General features: G+C 46.3%; 2 protein-coding genes across 3 annotated transcripts in view; one reads left to right on the forward strand and one right to left on the reverse strand.

Moving 5' to 3' along the window:
• Positions 1–9520: 9520 nt before the first annotated feature.
• LOC102991147 (OXA1L mitochondrial inner membrane protein) lies at positions 9521–11702 on the forward strand. Of its 2 annotated transcripts, none has more exons than XM_055082881.1 (6): positions 9521–9589; positions 10118–10282; positions 10479–10583; positions 10674–10836; positions 10924–11004; positions 11090–11702. In XM_055082881.1, the coding sequence occupies exons 2-6, from the start codon at positions 10157–10159 to the stop codon at positions 11215–11217; spliced, it is 603 nt and encodes a 200-aa protein (XP_054938856.1). In that variant the 5' UTR covers positions 9521–9589; positions 10118–10156; the 3' UTR covers positions 11218–11702. The 2 variants fall into 2 exon arrangements, with proteins under 2 accessions (XP_054938856.1, XP_054938855.1); XM_055082880.1 differs by lacking the exon at positions 9521–9589 and adding an exon at positions 9633–9929.
• Positions 11703–12170: 468 nt separating this feature from the next.
• SLC7A7 (solute carrier family 7 member 7) overlaps positions 12171–20284 on the reverse strand; it is a 32794-nt gene continuing 24680 nt past the window's right edge. The window contains exons 3-10 of the mRNA XM_007100482.4: positions 18015–18140; positions 16997–17141; positions 15110–15233; positions 14751–14854; positions 14359–14455; positions 13258–13407; positions 12863–13046; positions 12171–12674 (exon numbers count right to left, since the gene is read on the reverse strand). Coding sequence (XP_007100544.2) covers positions 12568–12674; positions 12863–13046; positions 13258–13407; positions 14359–14455; positions 14751–14854; positions 15110–15233; positions 16997–17141; positions 18015–18140 — 1037 coding nt within the window. The 3' untranslated portion in view covers positions 12171–12567. The remainder of the gene's footprint in view (positions 12675–12862; positions 13047–13257; positions 13408–14358; positions 14456–14750; positions 14855–15109; positions 15234–16996; positions 17142–18014; positions 18141–20284) is intronic.

Below are 20284 nucleotides of genomic sequence, written 5' to 3' on the forward strand. Positions count from 1 at the left end.
ACAAGTAGTCGGAACATTGAAAGATTACTCTTAATTAAAGAAAAACCAGATGTATCAAGTTAATGAGTTTAAGTACTTTTCTATGTAACAAAAGATGCAGGAGTCTGGGCTTTTTTGGGGAGGGGGTCCTTATTGAAATCATTCCTTTGATATGCACCTTAACTATCTAGGGCCAGTATTCTGTTTTTCTCCATCCTGAATCCCCTCGGGGTGCACCCTTGCAGGTGGCTGCAGTGGCTGATAGCCCCAGCATCCTTTGTTTACTGATACGACAGGCAATATTCTTTGTCCTCAGTGCCTCCTCTTGGTCATAAATTAGATCAATGTTTTTGGGAGGCATTCCATGACCAGTTTTGTCCCACATTGCTAGGAAGACACATTCCTAGATCAGGGGAAGATTCTGTTTATAAGCCAATGTGTTGATTTTTGGATTAGGCCCTGTTAATAATCTAAAATTCTCTGGATCACCTGTCTTACTCATCTGTTAGGATCCAGGAAATGTTTTCCCTTGTTGCTTCTTCCCATATCTAGAGTTGCATTATTACAGTTATTCTATGTAGAGTTACATATATGGTCAACTGTCTCAAGACTTTTAGCCATGGTTACACATTGTGTAATACAGGGGAATCTTATAAAATAGACAGGAGGACTTCCCTGGTGGTCCAGTGGTTAAGACTCTGTGCTTCCAGTGCAGGGGACACGGGTTTGATCCTTGGTCGGGGAACTAAGATCCTGCATGCCACACGACGTGGCCAAAAGAAATAATAAAATAGACAGGATACGTATTATAGCTAGTAATGTTAATCAGATCGTGGTACAGCAGAGAGAAACACAAGGCATAAACAATTTGGAAACAAAGAGAACAAATTAAAATAATGATTAGTATAAATTGTTGTAATCTGGTCACAATAAACCATCAAGTCAGGACTTCCCTGGTGGCCCAGTGGTTAAGAATCCACCTGTCAATGCAGGAGACATGGGTTTGAGCCCTGGTCCAGGAAGATCCCACATGCCACGGAGCAACTAAGCCCGTGCGCCACAGCTACTGAGCCTGCGCACTAGAGCCTGTGAGCCACAGCTGCTCAGCCCACGTGCCACAACTACTGAAGCCCACGCACCTAGAGCCTCCTCAATGAGAAGCTCGTGCACCACAACAAAGAGTAGCCCCCGCTCGCCACAACTAGAGAAAGCCCATGCACAGCAATGAAGACCCAATGCAGCCAAAAATAAATTTATTTTTTAAAAAAAACAGGGGCTTCCCTGGTGGCGCAGTGGTTGAGAGTCCTCCTTCCAATGCAGGGGACACGGGTTTGTGCCCCGGTCCGGGAAAATCCCACATGCCACGGACCGGCTAGGCCAGTGAGCCACATGGCCGCTGAGCCTGTGCTCCGCAACGGGAGAGGCCACAACAGTGAGAGGCCCGCGTACCGCCAAAAAAAAAAAAAAAAAAAAAAAGCCATCAAGTCCACAGGAGAGAGCCAGCTGGAGAAGCCAAATTCTGGATGGATCAGGTAGAAAGATAAATGTTTCATCTTTGTTTACAAATGTATACTTTATCAACTTGCTTTAGATCATAGCCTAAGAAGAAAGGTTTCCTGGAAAACAAAGATTAAAAGCCAGTATATTTCAGAAAATTGTAAATCATATTAGTTCATTCAGTTCCATGTAATTAATTGCTGTTGATCTGGATGAAGTCATCAAGTTTTTCATTAGAGTTTTGTAATTTCTTACCCAAGTCAGTGGTATGATCTAAAAGTTATCAAAAACTTACATTTGTCAAAAAGTTCTTTTTATTTATTTATTTATTTTGGCCATGCCACATATCGTATGGGATCTTAGTTCCCTGACCAGAGATCGAACCTGCGCCCCCTGCAGTGCAAGCACGGAGTCTTAACCACTGGACCGCCGGGGAAGTCCCAGAAAGTTCTTTTTATGAATCTTCTTGAAGATCTTCATTTTATAAAAGCTCCAGAGTAAAACAGTGGTTGTCTATAAACCACAAAAGACTTAAAATGGCGTGGTTAAAGATCTGGTTACAATAGATAGCTAGTGGGAAGCAGCCACATAACACAGATCAGCTCTGTGCTTTGTGACCACCTAGAGGGGTAGGATAGGGAGGGTGGGAGGTAGACGCAAGAGGGAGGAGATATGGGGATATATATATATGTATAGCTGATTCACTTTGTTATAAAGCAGAAAGTAACACACCATTGTAAAGCAATTATACTCCAATAAAGATGTTAAAAAGAAAAAAATCTTGGGCTTCCCTGGTGGCGCAGTGGTTGAGAGTCCGCCTGCCGATGCAGGGGACACGGGTTTGTGCCCCGGTCCGGGAAGATCCCACATGCCGCGGAGCGGCTGGGCCTGTGAGCCATGGCCACTGAGCCTGTGCGTCCGGAGCCTGTGCTCTGCAACGGGAGAGGCCACACAGAGAGAGGCCCGCGTACCACGAGAAAAAAAAAAAAAATCTGATTACAGTGTAATTGACAAGAAACTTGGATATTTCTGTGATGTACAGCATTTTAAGATAATAACTAGGGCTTCCCTGGTGGCGCAGTGGTTGAGAATCTGCCTGCCGATGCAGGGGACATGGGTTCGTGCCCCGGTCCGGGAACATCCCATATGCCGCGGAGCGGCTGGGCCCGTGAGCCATGGCCACTGAGCCTGCGCGTCCGGAGCCTGCGCTCCGCAACAGGAGAGGCCACAACAGTGAGAGGCCCTTGTACCGCCAAAAAAAAAAAAAAAAGATAATAACTAAATTATGACTGATAATATTACACCAGGAATTTTAGGATTCCATATAAATTTTGGAATAGCTATATTAATGACGTTTACCCATACAATATAACCTAAGGTTTGTCTCCAATCAGTTGTCAATATTTCTTAAGTAATTTAAACATACCAAATAAGCCAACGTTTAAATTTGTCTCTGAGATGCCTCCGGGTTTCTTTGAAGCATCCCAGTTAGCTGGAGGTTAAAATTACTTTAGTTAGAATTTGTTACTTGTAAGCTTGTCAAAAATATCAAAAAGGTTTCAAAACACATGGTCGCATAGGATTATAGGTCACTGTGAAACAATACTTATTCACTTAACCAAAGTGACAAAAGATTTCAAAAACAAATACAGATCATTTAAAGGGTATGAACTAGATTTTGAGTGAGGGAGCCTTTCTAGCAGTTTGAGTTTTAAAAGTCCTTTTTCTCTTTTTTCCTTGGTTTCAGATTTTACCTGATTGAGCTAATTAGGCTCAGCCTCAAGTCATTGTGAGCTGTATTTATATTTTTGATTTGTAGAGATTTGCAAGACAAAGACAGTTGCTTTTAATTCTCCAAAGAACTGGTTTGCTGCTTAAATGATATTAAAAGCTTGATTTGCCCAACTGTATTTTCTTTATTTGCTTTTTTATATCACTGAGAAGATTTCCAACTAAACTGAAATTCATGAGTTCTGTGTTCTAGAATTTTAGGGTTTAACTTAACCATGCCTTTAAAAGCTTGCATAAGACATTCAACAAAAGTCCACTTTCTAAGTTCACAAGTTAAATCCAGAGCAAAATCTCTATTATTATTTTTATTAGTCCTTGAATATTGCTCCCAGTTTTTAATTTATGTTGTGCAGGCCCAGGTAACCCTGTTGGTTTACTTTAGTGTGTTTAATTATATTTCCTGAGGGGCAGATTTATATGCCCTGTGTTATATCAGGCAAGGAAGCATTCCCCAGTAAAACATGTCTTTCCCATAATATAATTAGGCAAAAGACATGTAACCATCTTATATAAAGCTCATTTAGTACCAATGTTTATAAACTTTTGTCTCCATTCTTTCAACTTTTATACCTTTAACTTTAGTTTCTATTAGGACCCCATCAACAAACCTTGGTCTTATAAGGAGTGCAGAAGCCTTTCTTTTTATGCTGACCATATAAAATAGTATTTTTGTATAAAAGGCACTGGGGGGCTTCCCTCGTGGTCCAGTGGTTGAGAATCCGCCTTCCAGTGCAGGGGACGCGGGTTCGATCCTTGGTCGGGGAACTAAGATCCTACATGCCATGTGGCAACTAAGCCCGTGTGCCACAACTAGAGAGCCCGCAAGCCACAGCTACTGAGCCAACGCACGACAGCTAGAGAGAAGCCCGTGCACCGTAACGCAGATCCTGCGTGTTGCAACCAAGACCTGATGCAGCCAAATAAATACATAAATATTTTTAAAAAATAAAAGGCACTGGGGTTCCCAGTAAGGGGCTGAGCCAAGGGACTCAGACCCTTTGTAAATCTTTTTTAAAAAAATATTTATTTATGTTGCCACACGCGAGATCTTCGTTGCAGCACGTGGGATCTAGTTCCCTGACCAGGGATGGAACCCGGGCCCCCTGCACTGGGAGTGCGGAGTCTTAGCCACTGGACCACCAGGGAAATCCCTGTCAATCTTTTAATTTGATTAATTGGCCTATATGTTGCCCCAAGTAATTGTTGGTCAGATATCTCAATGAAATTTTCTTCCAGCCTTTTAAACATACATTTTTTTTTTAATTGGGATAAATAGAGCAGACTTGTTTGGGGCCCCTTAATGTTGAAGATCAATGGGAATCCCTAAAGGGGGCTAAAGCCCATCCAACTTTAGGTAGTATTGTACCAAAACCTTTTGTTTTAGTCCCATTAACGTCCATTTCATTTATTCCATTTCTTAAAAACCATCTAAAGACTTCTTATCTTTTGGGACAAGTCCCTTAAAAATTTCCACCTTGTTGGAGAAAAGTTTCTAGACCTTCCCTTCAGTTTTTTCTTATTTCCCTGTTAATGAACCTAATTAACATTATTGATTTTTTTTTTTTTTTTTTTTTAGCATCTATAACACCCATTGAGGGGAAGCAGAGACCAGGAATAAGGCTTCCCAAACCAGTTTTTTGTTTGGTTTAAACTAAAGGAGCTCTTAGGTTAACCATTATATATATTTTTCCACCTTCTAATTTGGTTTTTCCATGGGTCCCAATAAAACAGCTGTTTATAATGAGACTCTCTAAAGATTTACCAATTTAGAGTTTTTCCAATTTAAAAGACCTGTCGTCTGGCCATTAATGAGATATCTTAATTGTGATTCAGACCAATAGGACGAAAGAAGCATCCCCACAAGAGAGTGCGAAGGATGCCACCTAACCAAGATACAGAAGGTTTACTCCCAAAAATAGCCCAAGAAAGTAAAGGGCTTTGTTGTACAGGCTGACGCAGCAAAAGTTAAAATTTAAAATGGCAAAAAGCCCCTGAGAGTTCGCACAGTCCAGAAAAAGACTGCTCAGAATCTCAGTCTGTTCAGTTGGCTGCAATATATATGTACCTTCTGGATGGCAGAGACCAAGTTCTCACAAAACACAACACACATACTCAAGCGCACTCGCACACTTAAGAAGATCAAGTAGAACATTTACATCTCAGACACTGGGAGAGACTTGCACGTTCCCCCAGAAGGGCTTTTATTTCTTTAAGGTCAGAATTCTGAAAAGATGGTTTATCAAGCTGCTTTCTCTAACTTAACTGCGTATGCAGTAAAAGAGCCCCAGGGCTTCCCTGGTGGTCCTTCCTCCCTTCTACTACGGGGGTGCGGGTTTGATCCCTGGTCCCGGAAGTTCCGCATGCCGTGAGATGCAGCGAAAAAAAAAAGCCCCATATGGGCTATTTTCAGGGCAAGATTTCCTTTAATTCCCAATTAAGTGAGTACTTGTAAGTATAAGTTTTGTACATACATAGACTTGGCGAGAGTGTTTAATTGGAGGCAAAGACGTTAGGCCAGCCTCTCACCTAATCACCCAGTCCAGACTCCTTGTTGTCTCAGCTGAGCAACTCCCAGTCTTTCCATCTGGTTTCCCCAGTAGCTTTCAACTGGGCAGTTAGACACTGCCAGATAAAACTCAGGATCATCAACCAATAATCAGGAGATTCAAGAATCACCCAAATTCGTCTGGACTCTCCAAGGAGGCAGACAGGCCCAAGAGGCCTCTGCTGGTACCAGGCCCTAGATCCTCTTAGAGTTCGGGCAAAGGATAGAGTTCTGCTCTGGGTCTCTTCGTGGTCACCAAAATTGTTGACTGAAAAAAAATGCACAACCTAAAAGTTGAGAATTATGTTTTATTCGGTGGTCTCGCCGAGGACTTAAGCCAGAAGACATCCTCTGAGATAGCTCTGAGGGACTACTCCGAAGAAGTAAGGGAGGAGCCAGGATATGTAGGAATTTTGCAAAAAAAACCAGGTAGTCAGAACATCAAAAGATTAGTGTTAAAAGCCAGACATCTTGGGCTTCCCTGGTGGCGCAGTGGTTGCGCGTCCGCCTGCCGATGCAGGGGAACCGGGTTCGCGCCCCGGTCTGGGAGGATCCCGCATGCCGCGGAGCGGCTGGGCCCGTGGGCCATGGCCGCTGGGCCTGCGCGTCCGGAGCCTGTGCTCCGCAACCGAAGAGGCCACAGCAGGGGGAGGCCCGCACACCACAAAAAAAAAAAAAAAAAAAAAAAAAAAAAAACAGACATCTCAAGTGAAAGAGTTTAGCACTTTTCTATGTGTGGAATGATTTAAGAGTCTAGGCTTGTTGAAATCATTCCTTTGATATGCACCTTAACTGTATAGCACCAGTATTGTTTTTCTCCATCCTGAATCCCCTCTGGGTATACAGTTGAGGGTGGCTGATGGCTTGATGGCTGTAGCATCCTTTATTTACTGATACGGCAGGCAACACTCTTCATCCAGGAGATCCAGAGAATTTTAGATTATCAACAGGGCCTGATCCAAAAATTAGCAAATTGAGTAGCCTATCAGCAGAATCTTTGCCTGAGCTACGAATCAGCCTTCCTAGTGCCATGGGACAGAATTGGTCATGAAATGCCTCCCAATTGTTGGTCCAGTTTATAACCTAGAAGGAGGTGCTGAGGACAAAGAATGTCACCCGCCTTATCACTAAACAAAGGATGTTGGGGCCATCAGCCACTGCAGTCACCCCCCAACAGTGCACCCTGAGGGAAGTCAGGATGGAGAAACAGAATACTGGCCCTAGATAGTTAAGGTACAAATCAAAGGAATGATTTCAGTAAACCCAAATTCTGGTGTCTTTGCATACATAGAAAAGCACTAAATTCATTAACTTGAGACATCTGGTTTTTATTTAATTAGCAGTAAGTTTTTGGTGTTTGACTACCTGGCTTTTGGGGTTGTTTTTTTGTTTGTTTTGTTTGTTTGCAAAAACTCCTATACATCCTGGCTCCTCCCTTACCTCTTCGGAACATCCCTCAGAGCTGAGAGGCTGTGTCCTGCGCTTAAGTCCTCAGTAATGCCCCAAATAACACACAGTTCTCAACTTTTAGGTCGTGCATTTTATTTTTCAGTTGACACAATTTAAATTGTATATCTCTGATTATAACTTGTATATTTTTTTTTTTTTTTTTTTTTTTTAACCCGGTTCCCCTGCATCGGCAGGCGGACGCGCAACCACTGCGCCACCAGGGAAGCCCGATACTTTTGATCTTAAAAACTGAGTTGTTTAAAGAAAAATTATAATAGTTTCAGTGTATGCAGAATCGTGCCAGTGATACTCGAATGACTGAAGTTTGGAAAATGCACAAGAAATAACTTTCCAGCATGAAGGAGAGTCATGAAGTCTTATTTTGAGTAACTTATCTTTCTGCCTAGAGGGGTAAATAAAATATCCTTTCTTAAAAAATGTGAGTGGGAATATTTATTTAGAATAAGAAATCTTTACAAATTAATGGTTTTTAAAAGCTGACAGATACCACAAGCATTACAAAATCCAGGAAAATAATGTATTTTTTAATTGACTTCCTGACATAAAATGTTCTTTTTTAAGCTTTGAATTTTATGACAGTGTAGGCTACCCTGGGAGAACGAGAAACAGGGAATCGAGAGAGTACCCCAGTATTGGTTATCATAAGAGGGACCTCAGTTTCTATGTGTGTGTCCCCCCCCTCCCCGAATATAACGCCTGGCTTTTTTTTTTTTTTTTTTTTCCTCCTTTTTCCCCACAGGTTCAGGCCCCTCCGGTCATTCCTGCAACTCCCCCACCTACAGCAGTACCTGAGGTGGCTTCTGGAGACACTGCAGATATCATCCTGGCTGCTGCAGAACAGAGCTTCACTGAGCTTGGGCTGGGGTCATACACCCCAGTGGGACTGATCCAGAGCTTACTGGAATTTATGCATGTTAACCTAGGCCTACCTTGGTGGGGGGCCATTGCTGCATGTAAGGGGGATATATCTTGTACAACAGTAGAGGAAATGGGGGCTTAGGGTTAGAACTTTATTTATTTTTGGCTCTGTTGGGTCTTCATTGCTCCACGCGGGCTTTCTCTAGTTGCGGCGAGCGGGGCTACTCTTCGTTGAGGTGCGCAGGCTTCAGTAGTTGTGGCGCGCGGGCTCAGTAGTTGTGGCTCACGGGCTCTGGAGTGCAGGCTTAGTAGCTGTGGCTCACGGGCTCTGGAGTGCAGGCTCAGTAGTTGTGGCGCACAGGCTTAGTTGCTCCGCGGTATGTGGGATCTTCACAGACCAGGGCTCGAACCCGTGTCCCATGCATTGGCATGCAGATTCTTAACCACTGTGCCACCAGGGAAGCCCCGTCCCTTGGCTTTTGCGACAATCTTTGTAGATTTTCTTCCTGTCTTTCTGACCACACCCTCCCATCTCCATTGCTCAGTACTCTACCTGCCCCTTTAGTGCTGGGATTCCAGGTTCCATCCTTAGCTCCCTTCTCTGTCCACTTCACACCATTCATCATAATGTTGATAAAGCCTAAACCTGTATCTTCACCTGGTCTCTTCTCAGCCCAGGCCCACTTGCTTACCCACAGATACCATCAACTAAATAAATATTTGTTGAAATGATCAAGAAATGTGACGTGTAAGAAAAGAAATAGGAGGGAGCTAAAGCAGTAGGCCACCAGATTACCTCCTGCTGCAGGCATTTCTAGGACAGTGGCTTTCAAACTTCATTCCTGTGAGCCCCAGAGTTCTGTAAAAGTGCTTCTGAGCAAAGCAAAGGCCAAAGCTTGAACAATCCTATAGTCAGACTACCTCCTCACCCAGGGCAGCTTGATTTTGTTACGTATATTGGGGTTACACTTAGAGTTGGGGAAAAAAGGAGTCCATTGATCATAGAAAAGTTTGGAAACCATTGATCTACAAAAGTGGCTTCTGTCACCGTTTTGTTCAAGGAAACAAGATTCCTGGTCATTTGCCTAGAGAAGTTAATGCCAGACTTTTGACGTCAAAGCAGAAGACTGAGCCTCGAAGGAACTAAGTCATACCCGTACCCTTTGTTTTGGGGCCCTTTGGGCACGAGTCACAGGGTGGAAAAGTCTGGGCTAAGAGACCCTTTCAGTGAGGACCTAAAAACCTTCAGCCTTCTAGCTGCAGAATGGCTTGAATTTCACTCCAGTCTTAGTTCGTGTTTTCCAGGTACAGTCCTTGCCCGCTGCCTGGTGTTTCCTCTCATCGTGAAGGGCCAGCGAGAGGCAGCTAACATCCACAACCACTTGCCAGAGATTCAGAAGTTTTCCGCTCGAATCAGAGAGGCCAAGTTGACAGGAAACCACACTGAATGTGAGTCAGTTGCAGGATGAGCATGGGTGAGGACCACATTTGCGCTTTCCCTGACATTCAGCTCAGGTGGGGGGAACAGCCTAAATCAGGAGTTGCTACAGTTGGGCAAGTTCTAAGATTTACCTGCTTCTTAGGCTTAATGCTTCCAGTGACTGGCCAGGGTCAGTTAGAAGTCTCATGGGCCAGGTGATGAGGATGGTCACCTCCTCCAACCTAGCTGTTAGCTCAACTGTTAGCCTCCACTCCCTTCACAGTTTACAGGGCCTCCTCGGAGATGACGTTCTACCAGAAAAAGCATGATATTAAACTCTTTAGACCGCTCATTCTACCTCTGACTCAGGTGAGCAAAAAACATTTCCCTTCTTTAACTTCATCACAATCAATCAGGTTACTCCTCTGTGTTTCCCATGCCCTAGACGCCCAAAAAAGCATGTGGTGGTGATACTATGCTACGTGGGTTTCAGTAATGGAGTAATTAAAATGTCCCTTCTACTAAAGGGTCCTGACACTGTTTATCCTGTGTCATAGGCCCCGATCTTCATCTCCTTCTTCATTGCCTTGAGAGAAATGGCTAACCTTCCCGTGCCCAGCATGCAGACAGGTGGCCTCTGGTGGTTCCAGGATCTCACACTATCTGACCCCACTTACATATTACCTCTGGTGGTCACTGCTACGATGTGGGGTGTCCTTGAGGTAAGCCCAGTTTCGCCGAGTTGCCAGGCCTGCGGAATGGGGAGTGAGGGGAAAGTAGTTGTATAGAATGGTCATTCTTCACTCCCTGGAGAAATAGAGTTGATGGGTAAGAAATCTGAGCCACGTTCAACTAAAATTGCCATGCATTTACTCTTCTCCCCCTGCCTCTTTTTTTTTTTTTTTTTTTTTTTTGCAGCTAGGTGCTGAAACTGGCATGCAAAGTTCTGACCTTCAGTGGATGAGAAATTTTATCAGATTGATGCCCCTGGCAGTCTTACCCATAACTATCCATTTCCCCTCGGTAGGTAATGTCTTAGGGGCTGGCTCCAAGTCTCCCGGCAAGCTGACCAGGGACGCAGCTTCTGAGTACCTTCTCTTCCTTCTCATTCAGGCAGTGTTCATGTACTGGCTCTCCTCCAACATGTTTTCCCTGGGCCAGGTGGCCTGCCTCCGTATTCCAGCTGTACGCACTGTACTTAAAATCCCCCAGCGTGTTGTGCATGACTCAGACAAATTACCTCCCCAGGAAGGCTTCATAAATAGCTTCAAAAGAGGTAAGGGCCTGTCCTCCATGAATAGGACCCGGGGAGAGTGGCCTAGAAGTGGGTACGGGACCAACTGCCTTACTCCTTTTTACACAGGCTGGAAGAATGCCGAAATAGCACATCAGCTACAGGAGCGTGAACGACGCATGAAGAATCACTTGGAGCTAGCAGCCAGGGGTAAGTAACCCTTGCAGGCTAAATTCTGTCATTTGTTTCTTCCTTTCCTTTGTTCATCGAGATTGGTTTTCTCTTCTTCCCCCAGGTCCCTTACGACAGACCTTTACCCACAACCCTCTGCTACAGCATGGAAAGAATGGACCTCCCAACACCCCCAATAGCAGCAGCAACAAACCAAAGTCAAAGCATCCCTGGAGTGACACACTTGGCTGAATTCTCTTCCCTGCTCATACTGGCAGGAACACTCTCTCTCTTCAGAGACTCAGCCTTAGAACGAGAACTGATGCTGGGTCCTTGCCCCAGACCTAGAAACTGTGGGACATGTTGATGTTCATTTTAAAAGTGGATTCCACTACAGACTCTTCCACCTAAGTGTCAAAGAACACTGGGGAGCCAAGTGATCTTCCCATCATCTGAGTTAGTAAACTTCTGTACTGCATGCTGCTCCCTGACACTTATTAAACAGGGAAATGGACTGAGTGCTTCAGAGAAAAGAATAGGTTGGGTGGTGATTGTTCTCGTTGGCCCATGCTTTTAGGAGGCGTCTCAGTGTTGTAACCTGGCATTAAGGGCTTAGATGTGTTGTCCCATCCGTACTTGCTTTGTGGGCAGAGGTATGCGTGGTAAGTGGAAACTGTATCTGGAGGAACCACATTCATTTACCCCAAGATTACCTATAAAATATCCTTCAAGAAGTAGATATGCTTAAGTTTTTAGTGATAATTAAGAGGAATGGAAGTTGATAAAGCTTTTATCGAACAACCTAGCATTTTGCTACAGCAGCTTAGGTGTTCTCTTGTGTAGAGACTGGTTGCATCAGCCTTCAGCAACTGGCTCGAGAGAGAAGAAATACTCAGATTCTTTCAAGCATAAGATTGGTTTTTTTGGTTGGTTGGTTTGTTTGTTTTTTGCGGTACACGGGCCTCACTGTTGTGGCCTCTCCCGTGGCGGAGCACAGGCTCAGCGGCCATGGCTCACGGGCCCAGCCGCTCCACGGCATGTGGGATCTTCCCGGACCGGGGCACGAACCCGTGTCCCCTGCATCGGCAGGCGGACTCTCAACCACTGCGCCACCAGGGAAGCCCCATAAGATTGTTTTTAGTCTTCCTGCCAGGCTAATGGGAGCTGTCCTTGAGACACTATATAAAAATGAAGCCATTCAGAGCTCAGGAACATACCCTTTTATTGTCTAGCACCTTTGACAGTTTCACGTCTCTCTAAAGGAGACGGGAAGTTTGGAGCATTATTGGGTCTTTCAGTGGGAAAGAGGAGTGGGCAGGCACACTGGAGGTGAGTGGAATGGCCACTGGAACATCCAAGCCCACACCTGGCATGCTCCCCATCACAGTCTGCTTTATTGTCCCTTTAAAAGAAATACGGAACAATATGTAGCAAAACAAATAAATTACTCTCCATCTCAGAAAGCAAGTTCGGAGGTGGTTGAAGCTGCCTAAGAGGCTTCTGGACAGACGCCTCCAAAGAAGTGAGCTTTTCAGCTTCCTTCGCTCCAGCCAGTAGGAGATGAGGCCCCTGCTTCCCACATCTCAGGATTTCTTGTGGTGTCTAGTTAGACTTGGGATCTTGTTGCTTGGGCATCTCTCCTCCATCTTCCAAATCCATCTCTGCAGCAACTGACATACATAGGACCTGGAGATACCACGTAGCAGATGCTAACAAAGAGAAGTTTGAGTCAAAACTGAGAAGAGGTCAACTGGGCTGAGTTCAGGTGGCACTGAATGGGGCTGGGCCCAAGGGGACAATTACAGTTAAGCCTCAACAACAGGTGGGAGCTATGGCAAAAAAAAAAAAAAAACCAGGCTGTACAATACCTGAGCCGACTTGAGGATCCAAGGCTTACCCACAATCCTGCGGAGGCAAAGAGGTCGTTTGTGTTCTGGCACTCTGATGATGAAGAAGTAAAAGGGCAAGCCTGAGAGGGCAATGCCAATGCCGATGAGGGAGTTGATGGTATCACTGTAGAGTGGGACAGCCACCAGGAAGATGGTGCAGAAGCAGAAGACAATGGGGAAGAAAAGGCTGAGCTAAGGGCACAGAAGAAACAAGTGGAGGTTAGACAGCTCAGGGTGGACAGCCAGGACAACCCCACCTCCTGTGAACAGCAGAGCACTGAGTGTTCTTGTCATCCCCTTCCTCTCAACTCGGAACCACCCTCAAGTTCCAGGCAAAGGTTTCTGAATAAATGTAAGAATCCCCTGGAGTGGGTGCAGCAGAGCTGGGATGGAGAGGTCCTACCTTGAGAGGACGAGGCCTATCAGGCTCCTTCCAGCGCAGATAAAGCTGACCCACGATAGAGAGCCCCACGAAGAACCAGTAGCTGAAGCTGTAGTAGTTAATGAGCTGGAAGATGTCCTCCACACTCAAGTAGATCAGCGCCATGAGACCCTGCAGGCACAAGCCCATATCGGCTCCCCTCAAGGCTTGTCACGCAAGGCACTTGCCAGTCCCCTTTATCTCCCACAAATCCACCCCCTTGTCAAGTCCTCAGTCTCCCCAACTGTCCTTTTCTGTTCCCACCCCGTTTACCACCTTAGTTTCAACACCTTGCTCCTTTCCTATTAAGTCAGTAGCTTTTTTCAGCCCATTCTTCAAACCCTTGCCAGGTTAATCCTCTGTACAGCACAGCTCAAAACAGTTCCTCAAATAGCTTTTGCCCCAGAGCCTCTCCAGAATGGCTCCAACATACAATTCCAGCTTTTACCTTCTGCTACCCAACTCCATACTGCTTAACCTCCGGACATTCTGATGCTGTTTCTCTCAACCTAAAGCCCATCCATCACTACCATTTGCAACCCTAACCTTAAAAATCCACTTCAAATTCACTTTCTCCAGGAAGTCTTTCCTCGTTCACCCTCTACCCCCACAGAGTGACCATTTCTTCCCTTGAACACTACATCACTGTCTGCCACGGCAGTCGTTAGAGTGTATTCCGTGAACTTTATGCCTCATCCTGGGCCAGAGGAGGTCACCATTCCTTAGAGAATATGGATTCTCTCAAGAACCACTGCAGCAGGGACTTCCCTGGTGGTCCCGTGGGTAAGACTCCACGCTCCCAATCAGGGGGCCTGGGTTCGATCCCTGGTCGGGGAACTAGATCCCACATGCATGCCACAACCAAGGGTCCGCATGCCGCAACAAAGACCCAGCACAGCCAAAATAAATTTTAAAAGAAACCCAACCCTGCAGCGGTTATAGCACAGTGCCTTGCCCACAATGGATGGTCCATTTCTATTAGAATCTTCTTTAGAGCTTCTGGGGAGCTAAGAACTGTTTTATCTGCTGTTACTAAAGTTCCCCCACAATCTGGCTTTCAGCCCCAGTCTTGAGACCACTTACATTGAAGAGCAGAGCCGGCACTGGTGTGAACCGCTCAACATGAATCATGCAGATGGCATCAGGGAGGTGGCCTTCTCTTGAGCCCACAAAGAAAAGCCTATTTTGGGTAAGATAGGAGAGGCTGAGAAACTTGTGGGGCGTGGGTGTGGCCTGGTCCTTGTGCCACAAGGCCCTCCCTCTCTGGCATCCCCTCCTTCAAAAGGGTTTCAATATTTTGGAATGGAGTTCAATGCTGAAGATTTGTAAGAACTGGAGGCTGCTGATGCGAACAAGGCCAAAGGGTTGTGACTGTCACTTGGGGATCACGGTGACTAAAGTCAGGGTCCTGTAAGTCCTGCCCTGCCCTGCCATAGCTCTTCACTTTACCCCTCAGTAAAAGGTGACACTCATACCTAGACGCAGCCACAATGGAGGCATTGAGGCCACCAAAGCAGGATAACGCAACCGCCACTGGAATGGTCCAGTTGAACATTCCAAAAATCTGGTCTGCAAATGTCTAAGGGAAAGGGATGGAAAAGAGTCATTAGCAGGACCTAACGGGGATGGAAGGCAAGGACAAGCATGGCCCCTGGTGCCCCCTACTAGCAACCCAACCCTTCTTCCACAGCAGGGCTAACAGGACCTCGCAAGCCCAGCACTCTAGGCATACTCTTTTCAAGGACTACCTGCTTTCTGGGACTTTTTGAAGAGCAGCACGATACCCAAAGCCCACAAACACACCCTCACCCTTCTGCTAGTGAAAATCCTTTACCACAGCAACAGCCTCGCTGGCCAGGATGTCTCTCATGTCGAGCACGGTGTAATAGGCCACATTGGTTAAGATGTAGATGATGGTGACAATGGGCATGGAAATGCCAATGGAGAGGGGCAGATTCCTGCAGCCAAACAGAATAGTGGATATATTAGCCCCACAGTCTCCTCCCCACTGTCCTTTCATTCTCAGACTCTGCCCCACTAATCCGGGGATGGGGCCTCCGGTGGCATTTCCCCAGGGCTTTTGCCTTTGAAGTTGCCTAGGATAGGATAGGATAGTGGCTTAAGCACTGAACTCAAGAACCAAAGAGCATCAGGGAAAGGAACATCACATTCAGAGAAAGGCCTCCACAAAAAAAGGAAAAAGGATTAATAGATGACTGTGTCACAGCATGATAATAGCACAGGAAAGTTTTGTTTGTTTTACTCTAGTATCAGGATTACTGATACTAAAGTATCAGGATTCCTCTAGTATCAGGATTCCTCCTCTAAGACTGTCAACACTGAAAAATTTGTATTAAGGTTAAATATGAAAGAAGAAATTATAGAGGGAAACTGAAATCTAACCTCTCCAGAGAATAATATCGGTCCTCAGTAGAAAGAACAATATGTGTATCTGAACAAGCAATCTGGGAAATATGTTCACCCCACCCGCTTACTCAGTTTGAGAGCTTTGAGTGCCATCCTAACCAGAGGCCAAGAGAAAAACATAAAGACTTCTCAAGGTCCCTCTGGCCCAATAAAGCCATGATCTTTATAAACGTTCTTCACAGTGAGATGGAGAAAAAAAGGAGAGGGGCAAATACTCATGTCATTCAGTTTCTTTCCGGTAGGTGGAAGCACCACCCAGGCCTCGATCTGCTATTATCTGCTCCCAGGGTTGCAGCACTAGATGTGTATCAGGAATACTCTCTCAAAGCCAAAAGGTGTTTATTATTTTTATTTTGACTTAGAAATTTATAGAAACCTCACTCCCTGGCAAATGTTAGGTCCTAGAATCATTGAATTTCAGAGCCAGGAAAAGCTCTAGAGATCGTATAATTCAACCCTCTCAATTACAGATAAGGAGCAGGCAGAGATGGCAGGGGATTCCCTCAAGGTCATCCAACAAATCAGTGGAAAGACAGGTCCAGGCCCTTTGACTCTCTGCCCAGAGTTCTTTTTACTCTGCGTGACTACAGAGCAATTCAGAGTAAAGATGGTGTCCTGAAACAAACAATACCACAATTCTAAGTCCGTATGAATTTGAGAAACAAGGAAGGGATCAGAAGGGAAAGGAAGGTTTCTGGTAGTCTATGACCAAAGTTAGATATATGGGAATAAGGGTGGGTGAAAAATCTATCAAGGAAAATGTTCTGTTGTTTGTTGTGTTTTTTTTGCGGTACGCGGGCCTCTCACTGTTGTGGCCTCTCCCGCTCCAGAGGTGCGGGCTCAGCGGCCATGGCTCACGGGCCCAGCCGCTCCGCGGCATGTGGGATCTTCCCGGACCGGGGCACGAACCCGTGTCCCCTGCATCGGCAGGCGGACTCTCAACCACTGTGCCACCAGAGAAGCCCCCAAGGAAAATGTTTTTTTTATTTTAATTAAAAATTTTTTAAAAAGCACACACGAGCACATGGTACAACTTGCTTTGATTAATGCAGAAATGCATGAACAAATGAGAAAAGGCCTGTGAAGAAAAATTTTTTTTTAACACATGAGAAAGTTCACCTCTTAGCTCTGCTACTGTGATCATGGACAAGTTACTTCTCTGGGCCTCTGGCCTCCAGTCTATTAAAATGACACTGATAAAATCAACCAGTTGTGGTATGCTGTCTGGCACACAGTAGGAGCTCAATAAATGATTGCTATCATTGCCATGGAAAGTTGATGGTGAGGTACCTACCTCTCAGGATTCTTGATCTCTTCGGTGACGTAATTGAGGGTATCCCAGCCCGAGTAGGAGAACAGAGCCGAGTACAGTGCCAGAGCAATGTTGCCCATTGAAAATGATGAACCCTCGAAGGAATTTTCAAAGTGGGTCGAGGCTCCTGGAACCCAGAGAATATGGAAAAGGCAGAAGGATTAGTGGCCCACACCCCAACTACAAGGTGATCCAGTAAAGGAGAGGAAGAATGTGACGGTAATAGAATGTGTGTGGCTTACAACACCTTGGCAGCAAGGGTACCAGTGAAAGAATGGGGAGCATTAGAGAGACGTCTACAGTAATGGGCCAGAGCGCAGGCAGCAGCGCAGGGATCTTGACGGGGGGACCCCGGTGGCTCTCTAGAGTAAGGATCCACGACAGAGCCGAGGGCTGGGGAGCAGGGGTGAGGCGCTTCTGTCTGCCCCCTTCCTAACCCAGACAGCTGATACGGAGTGGAGGAAGGGCAGGGCTCAGTATGCCCAGTCAACAGAGTAGTTGCAGGGTAGGTGTTCACACCTGGAAACTGGGAGAGGAGTGGGTACGAGAGGTTCATTTCTGCCCTTGTCCGCTCCCAAGGGGAGAACAGTCAGCTACAGCATTGGGCTCGACAATCTGCAAAAGCCGGCTCCTGGGATATGGCTCCTTTTTGCCCAGATCAACCTCCTCTGGGAGGCAGCATGCAGAGAAGTGACAGGACAGGCTTTGGGCTCAGTCTGCCCGGGTACAGATTTCAGCTCCACTACTTAAGCTAGGGACTTCAGGGACTTCCCTGGCGGTCCAGTGGTTAGGACTCCGTGCTTGCATGGCAGGGGGCATGGGTTCAACCACGGTGGGGGAACTAAGATCCTGCAAGCCTTGGGGCATGGCCAAAAAAATAAACAACATGGGAATAATAATAGTACCCATTAAATGAAATCACGCACAGAGGTCACTTAGAGGAGTGTGGCGTATGGAAAATGCTTAACAAACATTAGTTGCTGTCACTCTTGTTTCTTACCCTGGCCAAGTCTAACAATGCCTGCGATGATGACGGCGATCAGCGCCAATACTTTTGCATAGGTGAAAACATCTTGTACCAGGGTTCCCCACTTGACGTAGGCACAGTTAATGAAGGTTAAGAGACCTGAAAGAAAAATAATACTGATTGGTGACTGACCCCACTGTCCAGAGGGCCTTAGACCCCCAAGCAATTTTTCTAGTACCAGTCACCAAAATAGACCCTTTGGCCAAAGACAGAACTGTTTGGGCTCTGACCTGCTCTTCACTGGAAAACTCTGCCCAGAATGCCCTCACCATTATCGTTCAAAGGCAGTTGCTGAGCACCTGTGTACACAGCACCACACACACACACACACACACACACACACACACACACACACACACACACACACACACACGCCCTCAGCACTTATACAAGAGACACAAAACAAAGCGACTGGATTTGCTTACACACGAAAGTGGTCACAGCAATAGGAGGCAACTGGTAGCGGAACAGGATTAGGGATGCGTTCCAGCTGTTGGCTCTGAAAAGTCATGGTCTTTCCCCCTCTCCAGCCCTGTGTCCCCTTATATGGGCTCCAGGACCCAGCACTCTGATACTGTGGGATTACTGTTAACCTTGATGAGTCCTGTTGTGACTTATCCAACGTCTGGGCTAGCAGGTCAGGATGTGTGGCCAGGATTAGGCTGGAGGCCAGACTTCCTGCTACTGCCGGCCAGCTCAGCTGCTTGTTTTCATGCTTGGAAAGACTCTTGGAACTGAGGTTCCTACAGAAGGGGGATGGGGCATTTTTCCTGACGGGACAATGCAAAAGTCAAAGCCACAAACATTCCTCAAGTCCTTCTATCCTGGGGTAGAGGCAATCCCTTTACTTGGATGAGCTTCAGCAAAATTCATGGATTGCCCTTAGAGCCAGGGTTCTTAACCTAGGGCTTCCACAGGCCTGAAATTCTTTGTAAAGTGTTATGTACATATGTCCAAAGAATATGCATTGTTCTAAGAAAAGGGTCCATAACTTTCACCAGAATCTCAGAGAAACCCACTACCCCACCCCAAAAAAAAGCTATAATCTGCTGCTTCAGAAGAAGAAATTCAAGAGGGGAAGAAAATCAAAAGAAACAATTCTGAAATTCAGCAGAATGTTCCTCAATCCCCCACCAACCTCTTAAACAAGCAGGCAGCCACATACCCTGTACCTTCCCCGCTGTGGCAAAGTGGATCGTTTCACTGCTCCCTCCTTCCCAGCTCAGCAACTGGAGCACTAGAAGGAGGGCTTAACAGCCCTTCTCCCAAGGGCTGCGAACACAAGATCAGAGCCAGCCTGCCTTACCAGAGGAGAAAGTGCTGGGCTTGCCTGCTTTAGGCCACCAACTCAGTCCCAAGTACTCCCTGTCTCAGTTCTGGCAGTGGTGTGGCCCTCAGTGTCCCCAGTCCTTCTATTTTGTTGTGTCCTGGTCTCATCACCCTCTGGCCCAGAGGCTACTTCATCCTGAGAGGCAGGAAAGAGCAGCCCCTCGGAACAGCTGTCTCACCTTCTGTCTCCCCATCCCTTACTGCCCAAGTTCTTTTCCTCTCTTCCAGAAAGGGGGCATTCCTGTCCCAAACACACACTTGCCTTTCTGCCTAATAAGCAAGCCAATGAACAACCAAACCTTATCACAGGGCTGGGCAAAAATGCACCCATAACTCCAGGCCAACGTAGTGTTACGTTAATAAAGACACAAGCATGGAGTCTCCACAGGCATCCCACAAAAAGGGCAAATCTTTCAGATCTGCTGACCCTCCTCAGCCAGTCACCCATCCTTTACTCCCCACTGGGCTTCTGCCTCCTGCCTCTTCTCTCCATCCGGTAACCTCCACCCCTCACCCTCAGGCTCTGCTGCTGACTTACTAATATAACTCAAGCCAGGTTGGATTAGAAGCATCTGGGACAACTGGAGCTACCATATTCACAAGGGAATGGGGTCCCCTAATTAAAATTCATGGGTGGACTTCCCTGGTGGTGCAGTGGTTAAGAATCCGCCTGACAATGCAGGGGACACGGGTTCAAGCCCTGGTCCGGGAAGATCCCACATGACACAGAGCAACTAAGCCCGTGCGCCACAACTACTGAACCTGCGCTCTAGAGCCCACGAGCCACAACTACTGAGCCCGTGTGCCACAACTGCTGAAGCCCGCACGCCTAGAGCCCATGCTCTGCAACAAGAGAAGCCACCGAAATGAGAAGCCTGCGCACAGCAACGAAGACCCAATGCAGCCAAAAATAA

The sequence above is a fragment of the Physeter macrocephalus genome, unplaced genomic scaffold (assembly GCF_002837175.3).
Source record: "Physeter macrocephalus isolate SW-GA unplaced genomic scaffold, ASM283717v5 random_340, whole genome shotgun sequence".
NCBI classification, from domain to species: Eukaryota; Metazoa; Chordata; class Mammalia; order Artiodactyla; family Physeteridae; genus Physeter; species Physeter macrocephalus.